Below are 22619 nucleotides of genomic sequence, written 5' to 3' on the forward strand. Positions count from 1 at the left end.
CCTAGATCCAAACAAAGGCATTGGCCTCAATTCACTAAGATCATGCTGGAGATAATAAGGCAAGAGAAAACTTACCTCCACACGTGAGAGAGTTATCTTACCTCTTCATTCCTTAAGTTACCTCTCCTGTAGTTAATTTACCTCCTCTGTAGTTAATTTACCTCCTCTGTAGTTAATTTACCTCCTCTGTAGTTATTTTCACACGCAGTTAATTAACAGCCTGTCTTTAACTCTGGAGTTATTTTAAGGATTGGAGAGTTAATTTAAAGACAGAAGAGTTAACTTCAGGCTTGCCTGAGGTAAAATGTTTCCTGAATACTACATGCCTTATCACCATGGTAACAACTCTAGAAGAGTTATTAAAGACAGGAGATAAGCTTAGTGAATTGAGGCCTTGAGTTATCTTATCTCTTCATTCCTTACGTTACCTCTTCTGTAGTTAAGTTACCTCCTCTGTAGTTATTTTCACACGCAGTTAATGAACAGCCTGTCTTTAACTCTGGAGTTATTTTAAGGATTAAAGAGTTAACTTAAAGACAGAAGAGTTAACTTTAGGTTTGCCTGAGGTAAAATGTTTCCTGAATACTACATGCACATGTGATAAGTTGGTAACAACTCTAGAAGAGTTATTAAAGACAGGAGATAAGCTTAGTGAATTGAGGCCATTGTGATGTGCCACTGCCCAAAGCCACAATACTAAATGGCCTTTCGGTATCAAAGTCCACAGAGGCAGGCACAACCTGTAGTAAAATCTAGCTCTTTATTCAAAAATAGTTAAAAAAAAAAAACACACAGTAAAAAATGGCAACAGCCGTAGCCATTCTTTACTGCATGGCTTTTAAACTATTTTTGAATAAATAGCTATATTTTACTATAGGTGGTGCCTGCCTCTGTGGACTTTGATTTGTTCTCCTAAACATGCGTACTCGCCCAGAACGGATACACTCGTACATGGATGGGAGCGTGGGCACAATAAGGAGAGGGTCTCGAACAGCAATGGAGGGCTGGAAGAGGATCTCCACTACTGAGGTAGATATCCAGATTTCAACCATTTTCTCGTCACACGTTTTTCGAAATAAGTTTGAAAACACTTTAAAAATGATCTGCTATCGTAGGCGCATGAGTGTGACCATAACACTCACGTACGTCAAACAGTCCCCGCCCCTTCAGTTGAATTACAGAAAGAGAGGTGGAATTCAGAGCCCATTATCTCTACATACAAATAAAAAATTCCCTCAAACCATAAACAATTCCGTTTAATGGGTAATTACATGTAATTACATGTTAAACGACTGGCACCTTTCACATTGCAAATTCGCCCCAAGTTTGGGAAGATGCCATTTAATTAATTTGTTCAGCGCTTTTGCAGATGCTCCTTGTTGTATGAGGAAGTAATCGCGGTAAAAGCCGCACCGGTCTCAAGTTCACCCTGATTAGAAAGAAATAATCCTCCTTTTGTGGAAAGTGTATAGTAGATAAGCTGATATTCTGATCCTTTCAACTTTTAAGAGTTTACATTTTTTTAAGTTGCATTTCTGCTAGAATGTTTATCATTCATTTTGCCTTACTTATAGAATTTTGGTCAGGTTTTTGTTGCTACATGTCTTTCATATCACAGATTTATGGCGCCATTGAAGAAAAATGTAATATATATATATATATATATATATATATATATATATATATATATATATGTATATATATATATATATATATATATATATATATATACACACAGTATATACTCGAATACAAGTTGACCTTGTGTATAAATTGACTCCAATAGTCAACCCTCTTAAGCTGGAATGTTTTATTGACTCAAGTATAAGTCTACCCAGAAAAGTTAATGGCTGCACTTGGGGCTCAGGAGGGGTTGATGACTGCACTGCATACAATACTGCAGTCATTAAGCCCTCTTGTCCCTTAAAGAGAATCTGTACTGTAAAATGCTTACAATAAAAAGCATATCATTCATTCATTATGTTCTCCTGTGCCCCTCTGTGCTGTTTCTGCCACTTCCCTGCTGCAATCCTGGCTTGTACTTGCCAGTTTTAGGCAGTGTTTACAAACAAAAGAGAGTGTGATAGGCTGAGAGGAGCTCAGTCAGTAACTCATACAGAGCCTGCAGGGGGCCTGGAGAGGATGTGTATAGCTTATTTCCTATCACAGCAGAGCAGCATATTCCAACCTGAATGCCTGAGCCCGACAAAGCCATCAGAGGAAAAAAGATTAGATTATATAACAGAGATAATACAGCCACTGTGCAACTAGGAAAGGCTGCAGTAAGACAGACCACATTAGAACATGTATAGGAACTTATAGGATAGAAGAAATAAGGCTGAAAATTGTGTTACAGAGTATCTTTAAGTGCAGCCAATAACTCCTCCAGTGCTGCAATTATTCACAGCCATTTATACAGCCCAGTATCCCCCGCCCCTTTCCTTGTTGATTGTTGTGGCCAGGACTTTCAGACCTGTGTTTTCTTGGCATTTCCTTTCTTTAAAGTATCACTTACCACTGGGTGACTTGCTGAAAATGGGAATGCCACTATTAGTACACACATTACTCAATGTGCTCAGTGTTGCCCGTGACTCGTGTATAAGTTGACCCCTATACTTTTATGAAGTGAATCAGACCTAACTTTCTAGACTTTTACTCGAGTATATACAGTATATTTTAAATAGTAATACAAATGTGTGAAGAACTGTAAAGTAAATAAAATATAATAAATGGTTATAGTAAAATCTCTATTAAAAGTCAATGTATGATAATAATGGGACCTTAACCTCCCTGGCGGTAAGCCAGAGCTGAGCTCGGGCTATGCCATGCAGGAAGATTTCTCAGGCTCTTTTGGGGCGATTCGCCCCATTCAAAGTGCCGTGCGCGCAGCCAGCACTTTGCTAGCCGTGCGCACAACTTGATCGCCGCCGCTCTGCGGCAATCGCCCGCACGCAGCGGCGGAAGAGGGCCCCCCCGCCAGAGCCCTGCGCTGCCCGGACCAATGAGTTCCAGGCAGCGCTATGGGCTGGATCGGGTGCGCCTGACGTCAGGACGTCGGCTGACGTCCATGACGTCATTCCGATTGTCGCCATGGCGACAGGAGAAGCCAAACAGGGGAACGCGTTATATACGCGCTCCCCTGTTTGCTATTGTTGCCGGCGACGATCGCACTAGAGGGACACATGCGCCCTCTAGTGGCATTTCATGTAGCTACCACTCTGGTAGCTTTACATGAAACAAAAAAAAAAAAAAAAAAAAAAAAGGATTTTTGCCCATTTGGCAAAAAAAATTAACCGCCAGGGAGGTTAAAAGAACTGGGATTTTTATTTAAATGTACAATGAGGCACATGAGCCCTTATTCAATTCACTTTTTCGACTAAGTTATCTCCTTGAAGATATTTTTTTCATCTCTGTTTAAACCAACTTTTCAGCACCCTGTAGTTGTAAATCTACAAAGACGTAGGTGAAAAAGTACCATAAAAGTTTGTAAAATTAACAACAAAAAGATGAATAAAAGGTTTAAAAACTACTTAAAGTGATCCTTAAGTTAAAAAAAAATGAGTTTTACTCACATGAGGCTTCCAATAGCCCCCTGCAGCTGTCCTGTGCCCTCGCCGTGTCCCTCCGATCCTCCTGTCCTATTGGAAGCCCCAGGTGAGTAAAACTAATTTTTTTTTTGACTTAAAGAGGAACTTTAGCCTAAACAAACATACTGTCATTAAGTTACATTAGTTATGTTAATTAAAATAGATAGGTAATATAATCTCTCACCCACCCTGTTTTAAAAAAACAGGCAAATGTTTGATTTCATGGGGGCAGCCATCTTTTTGATTGAAAGGAGGTGACAGGGAGCATGATACACAGTTTCAACAGTCCTGTGTCCTGAGCACCTCTCCCAGTTGCTAGGCAACGTGAATAACAACATAGGAAATCCCATCATGCTCTGCACAGCATCAGGAAAAAAAAAGCCTGGGCTTTTTTTCTTTGATGGGTGGAGCTTAGTTAAAAATGCAGCTAAAAATGATGCTTTGGTAAGAAAAACAAAGTTCTGATGCTGTGATACTGTTAAACCCCAAGCCTTTTCAGTGCTGCTGAGTAGATTTTTAGTCCGGAGGTTCACTTTAAGGATAGCTTTAAAGAAAATCTTTAAGGAAAAAATGGGTCCCTGGGGGGATACTTACCTCGGGAGGGGGAAGCCTCTGGATCTTAACGAGGCTTCCCCGGTCCTCCTCAGTCACTCCGTTGCTTTGCCTGGACCCCCAGAGACACGGCGAGGTAAATATTTACCTACCGCGATCCTACACAGGCGCACTAGTTGCTTGGTATATTTACCTCCTGGAGAGATAAATATATCAAGCCTTGTCAAGCATGTCGGAGGAGGGGGGGGGGAGCCAGCACTGGATTCCCCCGCAGCTACAGGGATGGGGAAATAGGCTCCGAAATAGGCGGAAATACCCGATTGCCGTCGGGTCTGCTCTCCGGCACCTGCGCAGTAGAGCGGACCCGACTGAGATTGGGTATTTCCGTCTACTTCGGAGCCGAAAGCCACAACAGCGCCCCCGCTGGAGCCTGGAAAGGTAAATATTGAACAAGCTGTCGGATCTGTCGGCCGCTGTTCGGAGGGCTGCAGCGAGACCCCCGTGGGACAGAGGACGGTGTGGGAAGCCTCATTGGGACCCTGAGGTTTCCCCCTCCCGAGGTGAGTACCCCCCAGGGGAACTTTTTGATGTTACAGCATCTCTTTAAATCAGAGGTAAATGCCTTAGTGAGTTTCATCATGATCAGCTTTAGACAAATCACTGCAGTTTCTTTTTGTGAATTTCTGTGTGCAAAGAGTAACTAGGAATATATATTGGGTAATGCTATTATGCTACAACAGGTTTTTTTCCTAAATAGGGAATGTTGGTTTTGAAAGGGTTTGAAATTCACATAAAACTTAACCTTTAACAGATACAATAAAAAAAAAGAGGAAAATATCGGACTACTATTTAGATGCCTCTGGCCATGCTTACTGTTTTCGTGCTGCTACACTGATTGTATATATGTATTTATTGCACAGCAATGCACTAGCACTTTGTCTTGATCACTGCTCCACTTTCACCTGACGAAGCCTCCTTTGCAGGTGAAACATGTAGGGAAATGTGTTTTTGTAGTGTGTAAATAGTAGACCTGTCTAATATTTTTTTCAGAGACTCACACTCCTCCCTAGTTTTCAGTGAATATAGCAATTGGCTACTGGTATTTCCCTGTCTCTTTTTTAATTGTATTTATTAAAGGCAATTTTTTAATGAATTTCCACCCTTTCAAAACCAACATTCCCTATTTAGGCAAAACCATTTTCTAGTCTTCAAATCAGGTAGTTTGTTTTTGGTAATGCTATTATGGACATCATTAATTCGTATGAAGTGGTTAAATGACCACTATCGTGAAAAATTATAACATTTAAAATACATGTAAACACATACAAATAAAAAGTAGGTTTCTTTCAGAGTAAAATAAGCCAAAAATGACATTCCTCCTTTGTCGCTTGCAGTAGGTAATAGAAATCTCACAGAACTGATAGGTTTTGGACTAGTCCAGTGGGCAGCACTAGTGGTTAACGCTCTCGCCTGGCAGCACTGTGTGCCCAGTTCAACTCCCGGCCAGGTCAACCTCTGCAAGGAGTTTATATGTGACTCTCTAAACTGTTTGAAGCACAGTGTCCTACCCCCCCCCCCCTTCCCTGCTGATGAAAGCTTTCGTTTGCTCATTGCTACTACTAATTACAGCAGTCCTTATCTGCTCTTTCTGTGGAAGGCAGGCCGCAGAAGTAGAGCAATAAAAGCCTCTAGCAAACATTTAAATGTAAAGGTAGAATGGATTTTTTTTGTAATGATCCACATTGTTAGTTTGCATTTTGAATGTGCTATTGAGATGCCCTGGGTGTAAAAATGGTGTTCAGTTCACTTTAAGGTGTTTTGAAATATTATAACCACTGTCAAGAAATTATGAAATTCAATTCAAATTGTCAATTTATGCGAGTCACTCTCCACCCTCGGTACCTACTATAATCTATATATCACAAGAGGGACACATAAACCAATAAGTTCTATCCCTCCCCCTCTCTCTGCACCTCTGTAATCTTGTAAAGGGCTTCCCATGTGCCTGACTGACAGCCCACAAATAACGTTACAAGATTAAATTTCAACATATGCTCAATATGAGCCGAAGTGGATCAGGGAGGGCGAATACAGGATGTTTAGCTGCAGCTTAAATCACATTGCTGAGAAAGAGCGAAGACAGATATTCACTTACTTCAGTCCATTCTTTGTTACCGACCCCTTGAATGTACAGGACCACCACTGCAAGAGAGAAGGGCAGCACCGTCACTGCATGATTCACAGCAAACACATGCACACCTCTAAAGCATTCAAAGCAAACATGAAGTGAAAGTAAACTGATGCGCTCAACCATTGTATATACAGTCCTAATCCTAACTAGGACTTTCCTGGAACGCCGCAGTCTTATTTTGGTGTTAAACTTAAAAAAAAAAAAATATGTTTGAAGCTTTAAGGGGTAGTTCACACTCAGCACTTGCCCGCCGCTTTCCCCCGCAATTGAGTTCGCTCCGCGATTTGGTGGCAATTTCAGCACGATAAGCGCTACCGATTCCCGTCAATAGAATGAGAATCACAGCACAATCGCCTTAAAGACGCTGCATGCAGCGCGTTTGGTTGATATTGCAAACGCCGCAGTGTGAATGCATCCATAGAGATACATTACTAGCAGCGCTTTGCTGATCGTCGGCGATCAGCAAAGCGCTGAAAAAGCGCCAAGTGTGAACCAGCCCTAACTGCCTTTTAACTGAATGATACTGTTTAATTACCGTAACTCTTATACAGACAGATCTTGAGCTATTGAACTTCTCACTTTCTCCCTGTGCTCATAAGTGTTTTTCTCAGCCCCACAGGAGTTTTATAACCTCTGATTATCAGTAGAAATGATCCTGTTGCAACTGCAATCTGCCTGCAGAGAATCTTTAGTCCTGTTATTTTAACCCTTAAAGCAAATCTGAAGCATTTTTAAAATGGAAAACAGATACTTACCTAATGCCGTGCATACACGGCTCGTTTTATGCGCCGGATCGAGCCTGCGGCTCGATGCAGGCGCATCCCCGCTCGTTGCCGCTTGTCACCGCCAGTGCTTCCTTATCACCGCTCGATTCCCTGCCATTGTCCACCGGCGGGAATCGAGCGGGCGGGGGTCGAGCGGCATGATCAGGCCAGCTGAATATTATCAGCTTGCCGGATCAGCTGGTCGATACACGGTACAGAAACGTACCGTGTATCCCCAGCATAAGAGGTAAGGGGGAAGGCTGTGAGTCCTATTAACCCTATCAATCCACTCCCTCGTTCCAGTGGTTCCTGCCACGTTCATATCTCCGGCTGTACGAGCCTTCAGAAGTCTTCGGGAGCCTGAGTGCTCCCAAAGATGGGCGGCTCCATACTGCTTATGCACGAGAGAGTGCGCTTGCACATGCTCACTACAGAGCTGCCAATCTTCAGGAGCGCTCGGACCCCCAAAGACTTCCGAAACCTCCCGCGGTGGAAGGGAGCGGTCTCCAGCCCATCGGTTGGAGTCTGCTGACGAGGGAGACAGCGCTAGAATGAGGGCATCGAGAGAGGAACAAGAAGGCTCTATAGCAGGGGTCCCCAACCTTTTCCGGCTCGGGGACCGCTTTCTGACCAAATTTTTCTCTGGGGACCGTCGGCGATGCGCGACCTAGTGGACAGTGTCATATGCAGTGGGTTGGGGGGGGGGGGGGTTGCCCCAGTATAGGGAGATAGGGAGTTTGATTGCCCCAGTATGGCTAGTATAGTTGCCCCAGTATAGCCAGTATAGTTCCCCAGTATAGCCAGTATAGTGCCCCAGTATAGCCAGTATAGTGCCCCGTGTAGCCAGTATAGTGCCCCAGTATAGCTAGTATAGTGCCCCAGTATAGCCAGTATAGTGCTCCAGTATAGCCAGTATCGTGCCCCAGTATAGCTAGTATAGTGCCCCAGTATAGCCAGTATAGTGCTCCAGTATAGCCAGTATAGTGCCCCGTGTAGCCAGTATAGTGCCCCAGTATAGCTAGTATAGTGCCCCAGTATAGCTAGTATAGTGCCCCAGTATAGCTAGTATAGTGCCCCAGTATAGCCAGTATGGTGCCCCAGTATAGCTAGTATAGTGCCCAGTACAGCCAGTATAGCTAGTATAGTGCCCAGTACAGCCAGTATAGTGCCCCAGTATAGCTAGTATAGTGCCCAGTACAGCGAGTATGGTGCCCAGTATAGTGCCCCAGTACAGCCAGTATAGTGCCCAGTACAGCCAGTATAGTGCCCCAGTATAGCTAGTACAGTGCCCAGTACAGCCAGTATAGTGCCCCAGTATAGCTAGTATAGTGCCCAGTACAGCGAGTATGGTGCCCAGTATAGTGCCCCAGTACAGCCAGTATAGTGCCCAGTACAGCCAGTATAGTGCCCCAGTATAGCTAGTACAGTGCCCAGTACAGCCAGTATAGTGCCCCAGTATAGCTAGTACAGTGCCCAGTACAGCCAGTACAGTGTCCCAGTATAGCTAGTATAGTGCCCAGTGCAGCCAGTATAGTGCCCCAGTATAGCTAGTATTTTGCCCCAGTATAGCGCCCCAGTATGGCTAGTATAGTTCCCCAGTATGGCGCCCCAGTATAGCTAGGTGAGTGCCCAGTGTAGCGCCCTAGTATGGGTGGGTGTGTAGGTAGTGCCCCTCTCCCCAAACGGCCGCGCGCCTGTTACCTTATGAGCGGCGGCCGCTTCCTTCCTTATAGTGCCCCAGGCGCCGCTCTCCTCTTATCGGCAGCATCTTACAGCAGCGCGTATTCCGACTGCTGTAAGGAGGGAAGGAAGCGCGTCAGTGGTTCCCATGGTAACGGCGATGCATATCGCTGCTACAGGAAGCCGCTGATGCGCTTCCTTCCCTTCCTTACAGCAGCCGCAATACGTGCTGCTGTAAGATGCTGCCGATAAGAGGAGAGCGGCGCCTGGGGCACTATAAGGAAGGAAGCGGCCGCCGCTCATAAGGTAACAGGAGCGGTGGCCGTGGGGGAGGGGCGAGAGGCCAGACGCCGCGGCCCGGTAGGAGACTGCCAACGGACCGGCAGTGGGTCGCGGCCCGGTGGTTGGGGACCCCTGCTCTAAAGGACCGAGAGCCTTCCCTCTCCTTACGTAAGCTTTTTTTTTTTTTTTTTTTTTTTTTTTTTTTTATTCGTCACCTCGGGATTCCTTTAAAGCAGACCTGATGCTATAATAACAAAAAAAACCAAACTTCTCCATTCCCCACAACTCACTTTTCCTTCTGGCTGTCGCCGTCCCTTTCGCCTGAGCAGCCCTGCCCACGCACGCTGCCGGGAGCATACTGCGCAGGCGCAGTAGAGATTTTCTTGTACTGCGCCTGCGCAGGAAGCTTAGACATCTTCTACGTCTGTGCGAGCCCGCGGTACTCGTGGTCACGCTCACATGGCCTGGAGCATTCTGCACAGGCACAGTACTTACGCTCCATGATCACAAGTGGTGCAATCACGCGCTCGCGCATGCACAGTAGATGCAGGTCAGCATCTGCAACGGTGGGGACCCCGGGCCACCAGCTGGAAGCAGAGCTGCTGCGAGGGAGAGATCGCCTGCCAGGGGCTGGAGGAAGCCACAGGTAAGAAGATTTTTTTTTTTTAATCCTCGCATCTGTCTTTTAAATCTATCTACCGTATAGAACATTGTATAGCACTCTGAATGCCACAATTGTAGTCGTGTCCATCGCCATCTATATATATACAGTACCATTCATGGCATGTAGTAAATAGAAGCATCCCTCACTCCGTGGGCATACACACATAAAAGCCTGCTTGTATAGTTAAGGCTTTTCATATTATGACAGTTCCATAGCTCATTATGTACTGTGTATGGATAACACTGCCTACATCCCTCTTTATCCTGAACAATGCCAAGTGGATTGGCTTTCATTCAGTAAAGCCATTTCATGATATACGTGGGCCGTCTTGCTGATTCCCCATTGAAGCCAGCACTATATACAAGGGTTGTGTCAGAGATGGATGTAATAAGGCCCTAGGCACGGTAGAAGGTTCGGGGCCCCCTTGGGGTACTTTGGAGGGGTTGGAAAGTGTATTGGTTAAGGGCTCTGTCTCTGACACAGGAGACCCGGATTCAAATCTCGGCTCTTCCTCTTCAGTAAGCCAGCAACTATTCAGTAAGGTGACCTTGGGCAAGACTCCCTAAAACTGCTACTGCCTATAGAGCGCATCCTAATGGCTGCAGCTCTGGCACTTTGAGTCCGCCGGGAGAAAAACATAAGTGTTTTGTGTCTTGTCTTGAAGTGAAGAGAGGTCAAGGAAGGTGGCTGGTGGGCCCCTTGAAACCCACTAGGCCCCAAGCACCTGCCTAGGTTGCAAAATATCAAAATGAACTTCCGCACACTCATGCAAATCCTCATGCGAATCCTCTTACAAAAATCATGCAGCAATCAATGCTGTCCCTACAGCTAAGTTAAAAGCTGGGATCTTCGTTACAAGAATAAAGTCTTTTGCATAGTCACATACACCGCATAGAGGTAGCCCAGTGTCGTATGTGTCCTAACTCTGGCCCTGTAACATGCATAGCACAAACATGCACGCATTCAGCGCATCACAACCTATCTAGGGAATAGGAGCACATATCCTTAACATCCTCCCTGCTCCTTCCAGCTTTTAACTTAGCTGTAGGGACAGCATTGATTGCTGCATGATTTTTGTAAATGGATTCGCATGAGGATTTGCATGAGTGTGCGGAAGTGCATTTTGAGGTTTTGCTTGCCACACCCCTTAAAGCACCTCCCCGCTAAATCTACAAGTGTTTAAATGCCCTAGCTCGAGGTGAGGAGCCTGGATTTTGTGTTTTTTTTTTTTATTGTATTTGATCCTTTGTGGCTAGGATTTTATCTAGTGCTCTCCCTCTTCTCCTATTAGTGATCTTAACACACAGCTTGCTGGTGTGTTCGCATGGTACATATGCAGGTACTAGCAGCTCCCTTGCAGCTCCACCCGCCGGGCGGATCGTTCAGGAACAGCCTTCTCAGTCTGCCGACAGTGCGTACACACGCACTACAGTTTGCTGAAAACCCGCCGAGTGGGAGGTGCCGACGGACCCGTCGTTGGCTGCTGTCGTGCGTGTGTACGCAGCTTAAAGTGGATCCGAGATGTACTTTTACTCCTTGCATAATTGTGTTCCTTACATATAGTTTATAGGGCATTCCTCAAGCCAAATACTTGTTTTGTTTTGTTTTAATACCCTAATTTCCTATAAATTAAACAAGCCACATCCACAGCTTCTCCAGAGTGCCTTGGCGCTTGCAAGGGATTGTGGGATTTCAGTCTGGGCAGGTGAAAAAGGTGTTACTAGCTATAGATTTCAGAGGCAGAGTTTTCACAATCTGAGAGCTGCAGTGCAGATACAGATCAGTTGCCTGTGTAATGGAGGAGATAAGAGTGGAGTTTTCACAGAATATGCAGATTAGCATGCCTAGATACAGATAAGCTTGCCTGTGTGTGTAATTGTGTAATAGTGACAAGCAGAAAACATGTCTGCTCCCTTTGTATCACAGGAAAAAATATTAATATACTGTTGAAGCTGTTTGAAGATAGATTTGCTGTGTAAACTATCTAAACTTTAGATAAGATATATAGACAAGACACTTGTTATATTTAGTTTTTCATCTCGGATCCGCTTTAAGAGGAAAAAACGGTCAGTAATGCTTTGATAAATTTAGCCCTCTATCCTGTATATACCAAAAACAATGCCGCGCACAACCCAGTCGTACTTAGCTTATAAAATTCATTCTGATTTCTGCTTAGAGAATACAAGAGTGCTGCCCCACAATGACACCTCAAGGATTTATTTACAGACTGATCCCTGGCCATCTCTAAGGGCCCGTTTCCACTTGTCCCGCACGCGTCAGCGAGACGGGCGGCGGCGCTTCCGGGTATGCAGGATCGCAGACGAATCCCAGAAGCAGTGCCATGCACGGCTATGGGATTCACAGCCTCCTGCGCGAAATCTGCGGGCAGTGTCAGCCGAATCGCTAGGGTAAGCGATTCGGCCGGCAGTGCCATGGTTTCCTATGGCAGAGTTTCCCCCGCGCGATTTGCCTGCGGGGAAACTCTGCTGATTCGGAGCGGTTTCGGCTCCAGTGGAAATGGGCCCTAAGGGCTTCAGTGATGGTGGCAGTGATCACCAGCAATGAGCTGCCCAGCCGCAGAGGCAGACTAAGGTGAAATAGGGTACTAGGCAGCTAGCAATGATGGCCACCTGGCTTTTTTGGTAAGATGCAACTTAGGCCCTAGTCTCTCTCCAGGCCCTAGGCAACTGCCTAAGTTGCCATGTGGATGATCTGGCTCTGGCCACGCTACTTTGTAGTCAGTGAAAAATTTACTACTCATCACTGCAATCTCAAATGAACATCAGATTAATATCTAAACATTTTTATTTTGAAAGAAAATGAAACAGGGCAGTCTCACCCTCTAGTGACCCAGTAATCCCCTTCCTAACTACGCAGGTTGGGTTCACAATGGTGAATCAGGCAGAATGCAACACACGCTGTCATACGATACAATGTGTGTGTGTGTGTGTAGTGTAGTGTGTGTGTGTGTGTGTGTGTGTGTGTGTAGTGTGTGTGTGTGTGTGTGTGTTGTGTGTGGTGTGTGTGTGTGGTGTGTGTGTGTGTGTGTGTGTGTAGTGTGTGTGTGTGTGTGTGATGTGGTGTGTGTGGTGTGTGTGTGTGTGTGTGTGTGTGTGTGTGTAGTGTGTGTGTGTGTGTGTGTGTGTGTGTGTGTGTGTGTGTGTGTGTGTGTGTGTGATGTGGTGGGTGTGTGTGTGGTGTGTGTGTGTGTGTGTGTGTGTGTGTAGTGTGTGTGTGTAGTGTGTGTGTGATGTGGTGTGTGTGGTGTGTGTGTGTGTGTGTGTGTGTGTGTGTGATGTGGTGTGTGTGGTTTGTGTGTGTGGTGTGTGTGTGTGTGTGTGTGTGTAGTGTGTGTAGGTGTGTGGTGTGTGTGGTTTGTGTGTGTGGTGTGTGTGTAGTGTGTGTGTGTGTGTAGTGTGGTGTGTGTGGTTTGTGTGTGTGTGTGTGTGTAGTGTGTGTGTGTGTGTGTGTGTGTGTGTGATGTGGTGTGTGTGGCGTGTGTGTGTGTGTGTGTGTGATGTGGTGTGTGTGTGTGTGTGTGTGTGTGTGTGTGTGTGTAGTGTGTGTGTGTGTGTGTGTAGTGTGTGATGTGGTGTGTGTGGTTTGTGTGTGTGGTGTTGTGTGTGTGTGGTGTGTGTGTGTGTGTGTGTGTGTGTGGTTTGTGTGTCAAAAACCTGAGTAGTTCCTGCCTTTTTCATGATTGCTAACTCAGTAAAGGACCAGCCCTTAAAGCGTTGCTATCATATAAATCCGGCATAGCGGGGTCTGAACCCTCTATAACAGTAATTATAGATTGACGATGTACCTTGAAATGAATCAGAGCACTCAGTATTTGATTTTATATAAAAATTGTATTTGCTTATCATACAGCATATATACAAAATATGAACAGTTCCAAGTAGTGATTCCTTCTAACTGTATTCCATCTTATCAAGGCCTTTATAGGCAAGCGTTCATCAATCTTCCAAGTACATTCAAAAAAAGAATATAACAGTTGTGTTATGTAGAATAAGATCAAAAGTAGTCTCATCTGTATCAATAGCTGTGTATATAGTAGCTGTGTAAAACTTGTAGTAATCTTCTTAAAAAAATAGCATTAAATAATTGCTTTTAAAAAACTTCTTGCTAACATCTTAACAGAACTTAATGCTGAAAATGAATAAAGTAAATCATCAGAATATTAAGCATATTACCCCTTCTCTGTCATCTCTTCAGCATCTAGAATCACTTGTGGGAAGGTAGCTTCTGCCTAGTGTGTCTTCTCAGGAGATTGTTGGGCTTCTGAAAACTATGAGCTTTCAGCTCCTACTTTTATAGGGATTGGATGCAATATGGCTGCCTAATCTGGAATTTCCCTGAATACCAGGTTCTGATTGGCTAAAGCTTCCATGCGTCAAACTCTATCTATGTTTTGAATACCTAAATCACAATATTATTGTTTATAAATTCTGATTAGGTCATTTCTGACTCAGTTGATTAAAAATAGACGTCACCAGTCATCTTGTCTGCTGGTTGACTTTTTTTCCCCAAGACATTGAGACTAAACAATGTCATTTATGATGAATTTCTGATAAAGTGTTCTCTGCTAATTAGATTGGAATGTCTCTGTACTTTCCTAGACATAAGGTTGGTCAAATTGACATGAACACAGACCTGTGAGAGTCTTCAGCAATTTAGGGCTTATTGAAACATACAGGGCTTTTAAAATACTTATTTAAATATAAAGTGTATTATATAATTCTTCTTAAAACAATTAGTCATATACGAAATAATTGCATATTAAATTTTAATAGTATAAAATCATGTTCTATATAGTTGCCTTTCTTATGAATAAACATAATAACTTCAACCGGCAGATGTCAGCATTTCATAGCAATCTGTATTAATAATATTAATTTTATAAGACTATGAAACCGCCAGGTGGCATCATTGAATCATATTTAACTAAATGGGAAAACACCTTCTTTGTTTAATATTTTATAAAGCCTGTTCCCAAAACATCATGTGTTATCAGCTAGCTGAGACTAGAACACGTCAACAATCCTCCAGAATCATAACAATCTCACGAGAATGTTTTACTGTCTCAAAGCATCACCAGCTTTTAAATGTATTTCAAAGTATTAAATTATATTATATAGGGTTTCAACAATAACTATTTCTTTCTTAAGAAGGACTGTATTGATCATTAATATTTAGATTAATAATATCTATGTGTAATAATTAAGAAAATGTACATATATAATTACTGCAGTAATGTGAGTTTTAACTTGTTCCCAGTCTTTACACAGAAGCATCTTTCAAATGTCAAGGCCACACACTAACATAAACAAGAATGTTCTAGCTTTTTGTAACTAGAATAATCCAATTATGAGTTTCACTGCTTGGAATATGCTGAGATGTCACAGCAATGTTTTAAAAAAGTACTCTAACTTTACAGTTTACAATGAAAGTTTGCATAGAACATTGAAACTTAAAACCTATACATATGACAGCTTTTCCTGCATAAATAAAACCGCTAAAATTCTGACGTGTGTGTGTGTGTGGTGTGTTTGTGTGTGTGTGTGTGGTGTGTTTGTGTGTGGTGTGTGTGTTTAAGGGGGAGGGGTCCTGGTAGCATAGGTATTGCACATAAGAATCTATTATAAGAACCTTTACTCATTGGAATCAACCAATTGATCATTGTCCCATACAAAACACATTCAATAGAGGAATTTATGGAAAATGGGGTGTGTATGGTTTGTAAGTATCTGATTGCCTCTAAAATCACTTCTACTTCCTCTGTAGACCAAAACAGGAAACCAACGTGACACATGATTGTGGTCAGCCAATCAGTGGCTTAGAAATCACATGATCAAATCAATGACTGTGAATGTATCAGTCTTTATGCAGTCATCACTAACCTGGGTCTGATTTGGAAAATGTGTCCATATCCAGCAAGCTCCTAGAGAGAAAGATATAAAGAATATGATAGTGAGAGAAAGAAAAGGAGAGAGCAAAAAAACAGACAGAAAGGAAAGGAAAGGAGAAGGCAAAAAGAAAACAAGAGGAGAGGGAGAGAAAAAGAAGAAAGTGATGGGAGCAGTGAGAATGTGGAAGGAAGCAGAAGAGAGCGGGGGAAGGATACAAATTTAACGGATATTAAAAGCTAGAAATACAGTATATGTCTAATTCTCATTCTTCTGTACACTTTATTAAAGGGAACCAGAGATTGGCTTTAGTCAGAGGTAGTAAAGAAGGAAAATGCCTGGAACAGTTTTCTCTTTATTCATTGAAATAAAAATATGGACAGTACAAAGCATATGTTATGTAACTAGAACAAGTATTTATCTACTTATATATGTGTGCTTTTTTCTGGGATACTATGGATGTCCCTGCTGCTTTAAAGAAGCCTTCTACCTAAAACAAACCATTTTGCTGTGAGTGAGGCTCACTGGATAAGGTGAGTGATAGCGGCTGCCGTGGATTACTTCCTACAGGTGGAGCACAGGATACAGGGACATGGAGGGGGACAGGAGGGGAAATAGAGGGGGAAGGGTGACAAACGCAGGGGGACAGGAGGAAGACACAGAGGGGGACAGGAGGCAGACACAGAGGGGGACAGGTGGCAGAGAGGCAGACACAGAGGGGGACAGGAGGCAGACACAAGGGGAGAGACGGAGACACAGGAGGAGGACAGAAAGCAGATACAGAGGGGGACAGGAGGCAGAGACAGGGTAGGACAGGTGACAGACACAGAGGGCGACAGGAGGCAGAGACAGGGGGAGAGAGGCAGACACAGAAAGGGGCAGGAGGCAGACACAGAGGGGGACAGGAGGCAGACACAGAGGGGGACAGGAGGCAGGCACAGAGGAGGACAGGAGGCAGACACAGAGGAGGACAGGAGGCAGACACAGAGGAGGACAGGAGGCAGACACAGAGGGGGACAGGAGGCAGACACAGAGGAGGACAGGAGGCAGACACAGAGAAGGACAGGAGGCAGACACAGAGGAGGACAGGAGGCAGACACAGAAGGGGACAGGAGGCAGACACAGGGGGAAAGATGGCAGATACAGAGGGGGACAGGAGGCAGACGCAGAGGAGGACAGGAGGAGGACACAGAGGGGGAGAGGAGGGGACACAGGAGGCAGATACAGAGGGGGACTGGAGGCAGACAGAGGGAGAGATGGCAGACACAGAGGTGGACAGGAGGCAGACACAGAAGGAGAGATGGCAGACACAGAGGGGGACAGGAGAGGGACACAAGGGGGACAGGAGGAGGACAATAATTGGGGGAGAACATCTATAAGATGCCCCTGGATTATAGACATACCAGGTTTAGTATATCATTTTTTCCCTGGTTTTTGCCCTCTAAACCTAGATGTGTCTTAATCTGGAGCGTCTTATAGTCTGAAAAATACAGTATTTTTTGTGGCATATAATTAAAGATGTAATGTAATGTAGAAGTAAAGATGTACTTTTTATGATTAAAATTGGATTGTGTGTTTTTTTTCCATTTTGGTTTACAGTTATGGGCCTCAGGCTCTAGGGGTCGCCTTGACTCAGATTGACTTTCTCTTTCTCCCCCTTCCTGCTTCTAAAACTATATAAATGCATCATAATAATATAGTAAGACAACAGACCATGATTATGGTTGGAAGTAAACTGTGAACTCCTCTGAGGACAGTCAGTGACATGACTATGTACTCTGGAAAGTGCTGCAGAAGATGCCAGTGCTATATAAATACATGATAATAATAATAAGCTAGGACTATGACTATGGTAGGGATTAGATTGTGAGCTCCTCTGAGGACAGTCGGTGACATGGCCATGTATCCTGTAAAGTGCTGCAGAAGATGTCAGTACTATATAAATACATAATAATAAACTTTATATCTCCCGCCCACTGGTGCTCTGTGAAGGCCGATGGGCGGAGCTTGGGACTTCCCAGCCTCCACCAAACCTGAAATATTTTATATTTTAACATTTTATGAAAATTAATTTTTATTTTTGCTGCTGCGACACTTTAAATCCATAATCTAATTTGAATATCCAGCTTTATTTAAAAAAAATAAAAAAAAAAATGGCAGTTCAGCATGTAAAAAAAAAAAAAAATTCACAGAACTGTTGCGTAATCCGTGATTATGTTAAATACCGCCACGGTTCTGAGTATCACGGAACGCATTTTATTTACTTATCTTATTACCGTTGCTTTAATACAGACAGATACACAGAGCTTGCATAGAAATCGAATCACATTTGCACCAATACACGTATAGAATATTTATTATCCATGAATAATTCAGGTCACTTTATATCATCCTTTCCTCCGAGCAGGGCCACATACGCAATAATTCATGGTTACTCCTCTGCATGCGCTAATACCGAAATAACGGTGGCGGGAGAACGTTGTCTACAAGTATGTGGACATTATAATGTAGATGAAATGTAAAGCTCCAGGCAATTATAATCAGACATTATTCAGGGGACAGTCATTATGTACCGTACAACAGAAAACTCCTATATTTCCGTAAGCTGTATTTGCATGCAAGACGGTCAGAAGAACAACATCGCCCAAATGAGATTTCTGGTAGATGACGAACCAGAACGATAATAAACTTGTACTCTCTTGGGAACCCACCGGTGATTTTCTGGACTCTTTCGCATTTCCGATCTCGCATTTTAAGATTTTTTTTGGTTCCTTATTATTGTGTCGAGTGTGGTTTGCCTTCTTAAAACAGAAGGTACCATGTTTCCCGGAAAATAAGACACTGTCTTATATTAATTTTTGCTCCAAAAGATGTGCTAGGGCTTATTTTCAGAGGATGTCTTATTTTTGGGGGAAACACTGGTAGTTTTCTTATAGAAAATGTACTGTATATACTGCATGCCATGCTGAAACACAAGCAGCATGCACAAAGTTTGTGGTTTGCAGATATTGGCTCTCTTACAAGAAATTGATTCTGCTGATCATGTGGGTAAGGCCCCGTTCACACTTGCGGTTCGAGTCCGCAAGTGTCCGGGGGTCCGGGTTTGGGGGCCGCAAAGAGACCGTACGGGTCTCTGCGGTGGCCCCCGAAAACCACAAGTTGCGGATCCGGAATTGATCAGTTCCGGCTACAATAAAGTAGCCGGAACTAGATACATTGCAGTGCCGGAAAGGCACCACAAGCATGGGGGATACCGGCATGTAGTCCGGGCCCCCCAAGTGGCATAGGACCGGTGCTTGAAGCATCCGGTCTTATTGCCAGTATGATGAGAAACATCCGTTTCTCATTGCACAGCATGGCCGCATGTTCGGGTCAGGATCCGGCCCAGGTCCGCAGCCGCACGGGTACATACGGCAAAAATGCAGCAAGTTGGAAAAAAGCCGGATCGTCCCCGGGGCTGCGTTCCGGATCGGATCCGGACAGTCGCACAAGTGTGAATGGATACATTGATTAACAATGTATCCATTTACCATCCGCTGTGTACGGAGCGTTCCGGGTCCGGGGAAGCCGGACCTGGAACGCTAATGTGAAACGGGCCTAAGAGTCTATTTCTTGCAGGCAGAGAACTCTGTCAGGCTCCCCAGAGCTACGATAGGATAAGCTGTGTGTCCTGGGAAGAGGTGAAGTGTTGTTAATGCTTATCACCACAGATCAGGAGGGCTGGCTCCAACAAAAACACAAATTGCCTGACACATATACAGGACTGTAGAACTCACATTATACTGCTGCTCTCCTGTATCCAGGTTTTGTATTGAGCGTGACTTGCTGGTGTCATGTGGGCTACTGCTAGGGCTTACATTCGGGAGGATGTCTTATATTTCAAGCATGCTAGGAATTCCTGCTAGGGCTTATTCTCAGCGGATGTCTTACTTTAGGGGAAACACGGTACTTGTGATAATTCAGCTTAAAGTGAACATCTGTGGTTACCCACAATGCACCGCTAGTGAATATGCAAATGATCTCCTTATGCCCCAGAAGCCAAGCTTGCATTCAGAACCGCTGGTGTCTAGCAAGCTCAAAGCTTATTTTTTTTGTGCGTCTTTTGCCAGCGATTTTTCAGAAACTTGTGAGATAACAGGGTTTATTCATTAATAATAGTGCTCCCGTCAGTGTGCGCTCTTAACTTGTGCAAGCTAAACCTAATTGTCACAAGATAGCATTATAGCACGATAGTTCACTATGTTAAATCATTATTATTATTATTATTTAGTATTTATATAGCGCCGACATCTTCCGCAGCGCTGTACAGAGTATATATTGTCTTGTCACTAACTGTCCCTCAGAGGGGCTCACAATCTAATCCCTGCCATAGGCATATGTCTTTATCGTATAGTGTATGTATCGTAGTCTAGGGCCAATTTTTTAGAGGAAGCCAATTAACCTATCTGTATGTTTTTGGGGATGTGGGAGGAAACAGGAGTACCCGGAGGAAACCCACGCAGACACAGGGAGAACATACAAACTCCTTGCAGATGTTGACCTGGCTGGGTTTCGAACCGGGGACCCAGCGCTTGCAAGGCAAGAGTGCTAACCACAGAGTTTAGAATCCACACTCTGCACTTTTAAGCAGTAAAACAAAGCAGAAATAAGGACCCCTTTCAACTTTCCCTCTTTAAAACCTTATCTCAGGCCAGACCCTCTAGGAGCGCTTTTCTGAGCCCTTTGTGATTTGAAAAGCTTTTGCTAATGTAATGCTATGGGTGTGATCCCACTTGAGGGATATGATTTTATAAACAAAAAAAACAAAAGCATTAGCAAATTTCAAATCACTAGCGCTTAGAAAGCGCTCCTAGTGGGTTTCTGGCCTCAAGCTTTCTCTAAGGGATCGTTTCCACTAGAGCGAATCTGCATGTGTTTTCTGCATGCAGATTCGCATAGCCAATACAAGTGGATGGGCCTGTTTCCACTTGTCAGAAATCCTGTGCGGTTTTCTGTGCAGGAAAAATCTGCACGGCAGAGCCCTCAGAATTTGCACACTGCCTTGCGGTGTGCGATTCGCATACAATGTATTTAATAGGAAATTCACATGCGTTTTTGTATGCGAATTTTACCGCATTTTTGCATAAAATCAATGTAAAAGCACACAGGCACTGACATGGTTAAATTCGCATACTTACTAACATATGCGAAAACACCTGCGAATTTGTGGTAAAATTTGCATCTGCGTGCGAATTCGTTTTGCGATTACCGCGACTAATTCGCACTGCACAAGTGGAAACGGGCCCTACTGTTTCTAGGCTGTTTAAGCTCTTCAGAAAAACAGGTCTGACTTTGGTGAACTAGCTCAGAGAAGCTCTTTTGCATAGATAACAACTTAAGTTTTTTAACTCTTTCTGTACTGGAAAACAGAATGAGACTTCACATATCACAGTATCAGCCACACAGACATCCCTGATGAAGTATTAGAAAAAAGGGAAGTGTATCTCGTGGCAAAGGGAGTATCGGCTACTGACTGGGATGAAGTTCAATGCGGAGTTTAAGTTCCTCTTTCAGTGTCACGTTACAAGGCCCGGATACAGGGCATCTCAGAAATTAATACGACAGCCACATATACATCTTGTAAAAATATAATGAAGTGTAGAGAAGCTGTATATCTATAAATACAGATACCGGGGTAGATTGTGAGTGATGTGAGTTCTCTGCTTAGCGCGATCCCACATGCGTGCCGCCAGCAGTCACCCTAGATACGTCTCTTGTATTATTGATACCATCTATTCGGAGGCTGCCACACTATCACACCTCTCTGGGAATGCCTCTCACTAGCCAGAACCTGCCAACACAGCAATGATAATTACACAGGACCGTTTAGCTACAGTCTATAGTCCTAGCTGGTGATTAATGGCGTGTTCATTCCAATGAATCCCCCGTAATCTGTAAATTACACCTTACTACTTTCTACAGTATGTAGGTTTCCATTTAATGCTACAGACAGCTGCCGTACATGGCGACGTTCTATGAGTGGCAGCTTTGTCTGGGAGGTGGCAGCATCCTAGCTGTATGGCGTGTCGTGTGTGTTTATCAATGTATGTGCTGATAAGGAATAACGTGGGGTTTATACAAGACGGTGAAAGAGCAGAGCTGGAGCATTCTTCTGGGATTGGGGAGAAAAGGGTACTTGATTTTTTGGCACATAACATACTCTGGAATATAAGACACACCTAGGTTTAGAGGGCAAAAGCCAGGGGGAAAAATATACACTAAACCTGATGCGTCCATGTTCCAGGAGCATCTAATAGATGTATTCCCCCAATCATTGTCCTCCTGTGTGTCCCCTTCTGTCCTCCTTGTGTCTATTTCTGTCTCCAGTGTGTCCCCTTCTGTCCCCATGTCTCCTCCTCCGCCCAGGGCCGGGTTTGTACTCTTTACCCCCCAAGGCCACTGTTACCAGCCGCCCTTCTTCAATACAGGTAGCGAGTTGACCCTCCCCCCTTCTCTCTAGTATAGGTAGCCTAATGACCTCCCCCCCCCCCCCCCCCCCCCAGTATAGGTAGCCAGATGACCCCTTCCCCTTTCCCTTCAGTATAGGTAGCCAGATGACTCCCTTAATCCCTCCTCACTCCCACCCCCCTTTCAGTATATGTAGCCAGCTTGCCCTCAAACCACAGCAGCCCTCTGCGTCACTCATTTTTACGCTCATCTTCAGTGCAAATGCTTCCTTTTCCTCTTCATCTCCAAAGCGGCCCAAGTCAATAGCCGCTGGCCACAATGCAAACGTGCACAGAGAGCAAGGTGGCTGGCAGCAGAGTACCACGGTCAGGCGCTCACCTGATCTCCCTGCTTTGCTGCATTTGCAAGCTTGCAAATGCGACACCAGTTTAGCCTGCTGCTTTGGTGCCCTTGCTGCTGTGGTGCCCTAGGCCATGGCCTAGGTGGCCTTGGCCGAAATCCGGCCCTGCCTCTGCCCGGTTGTCCCCCGCTTCCCCCGTTTGTCCT

At 44.4% G+C, this 22619-nt stretch overlaps 1 protein-coding gene across 3 annotated transcripts in view; it reads right to left on the reverse strand.

The window, feature by feature from the left end:
- LOC137531563 (copine-8-like) overlaps positions 1-22619 on the reverse strand; it is a 333786-nt gene that overhangs the window by 224097 nt on the left and 87070 nt on the right. For all 3 annotated transcript variants that reach the window (XM_068251482.1, XM_068251484.1, XM_068251483.1), the window contains 2 exons: positions 15621-15661; positions 6295-6341 (listed from right to left, as the gene is read on the reverse strand). In XM_068251482.1, the coding sequence (XP_068107583.1) occupies positions 6295-6341; positions 15621-15661 (88 nt within the window). The remainder of the gene's footprint in view (positions 1-6294; positions 6342-15620; positions 15662-22619) is intronic.

This window comes from Hyperolius riggenbachi, chromosome 9, assembly GCF_040937935.1.
Source record: "Hyperolius riggenbachi isolate aHypRig1 chromosome 9, aHypRig1.pri, whole genome shotgun sequence".
Lineage (NCBI taxonomy): Eukaryota > Metazoa > Chordata > Amphibia > Anura > Hyperoliidae > Hyperolius > Hyperolius riggenbachi.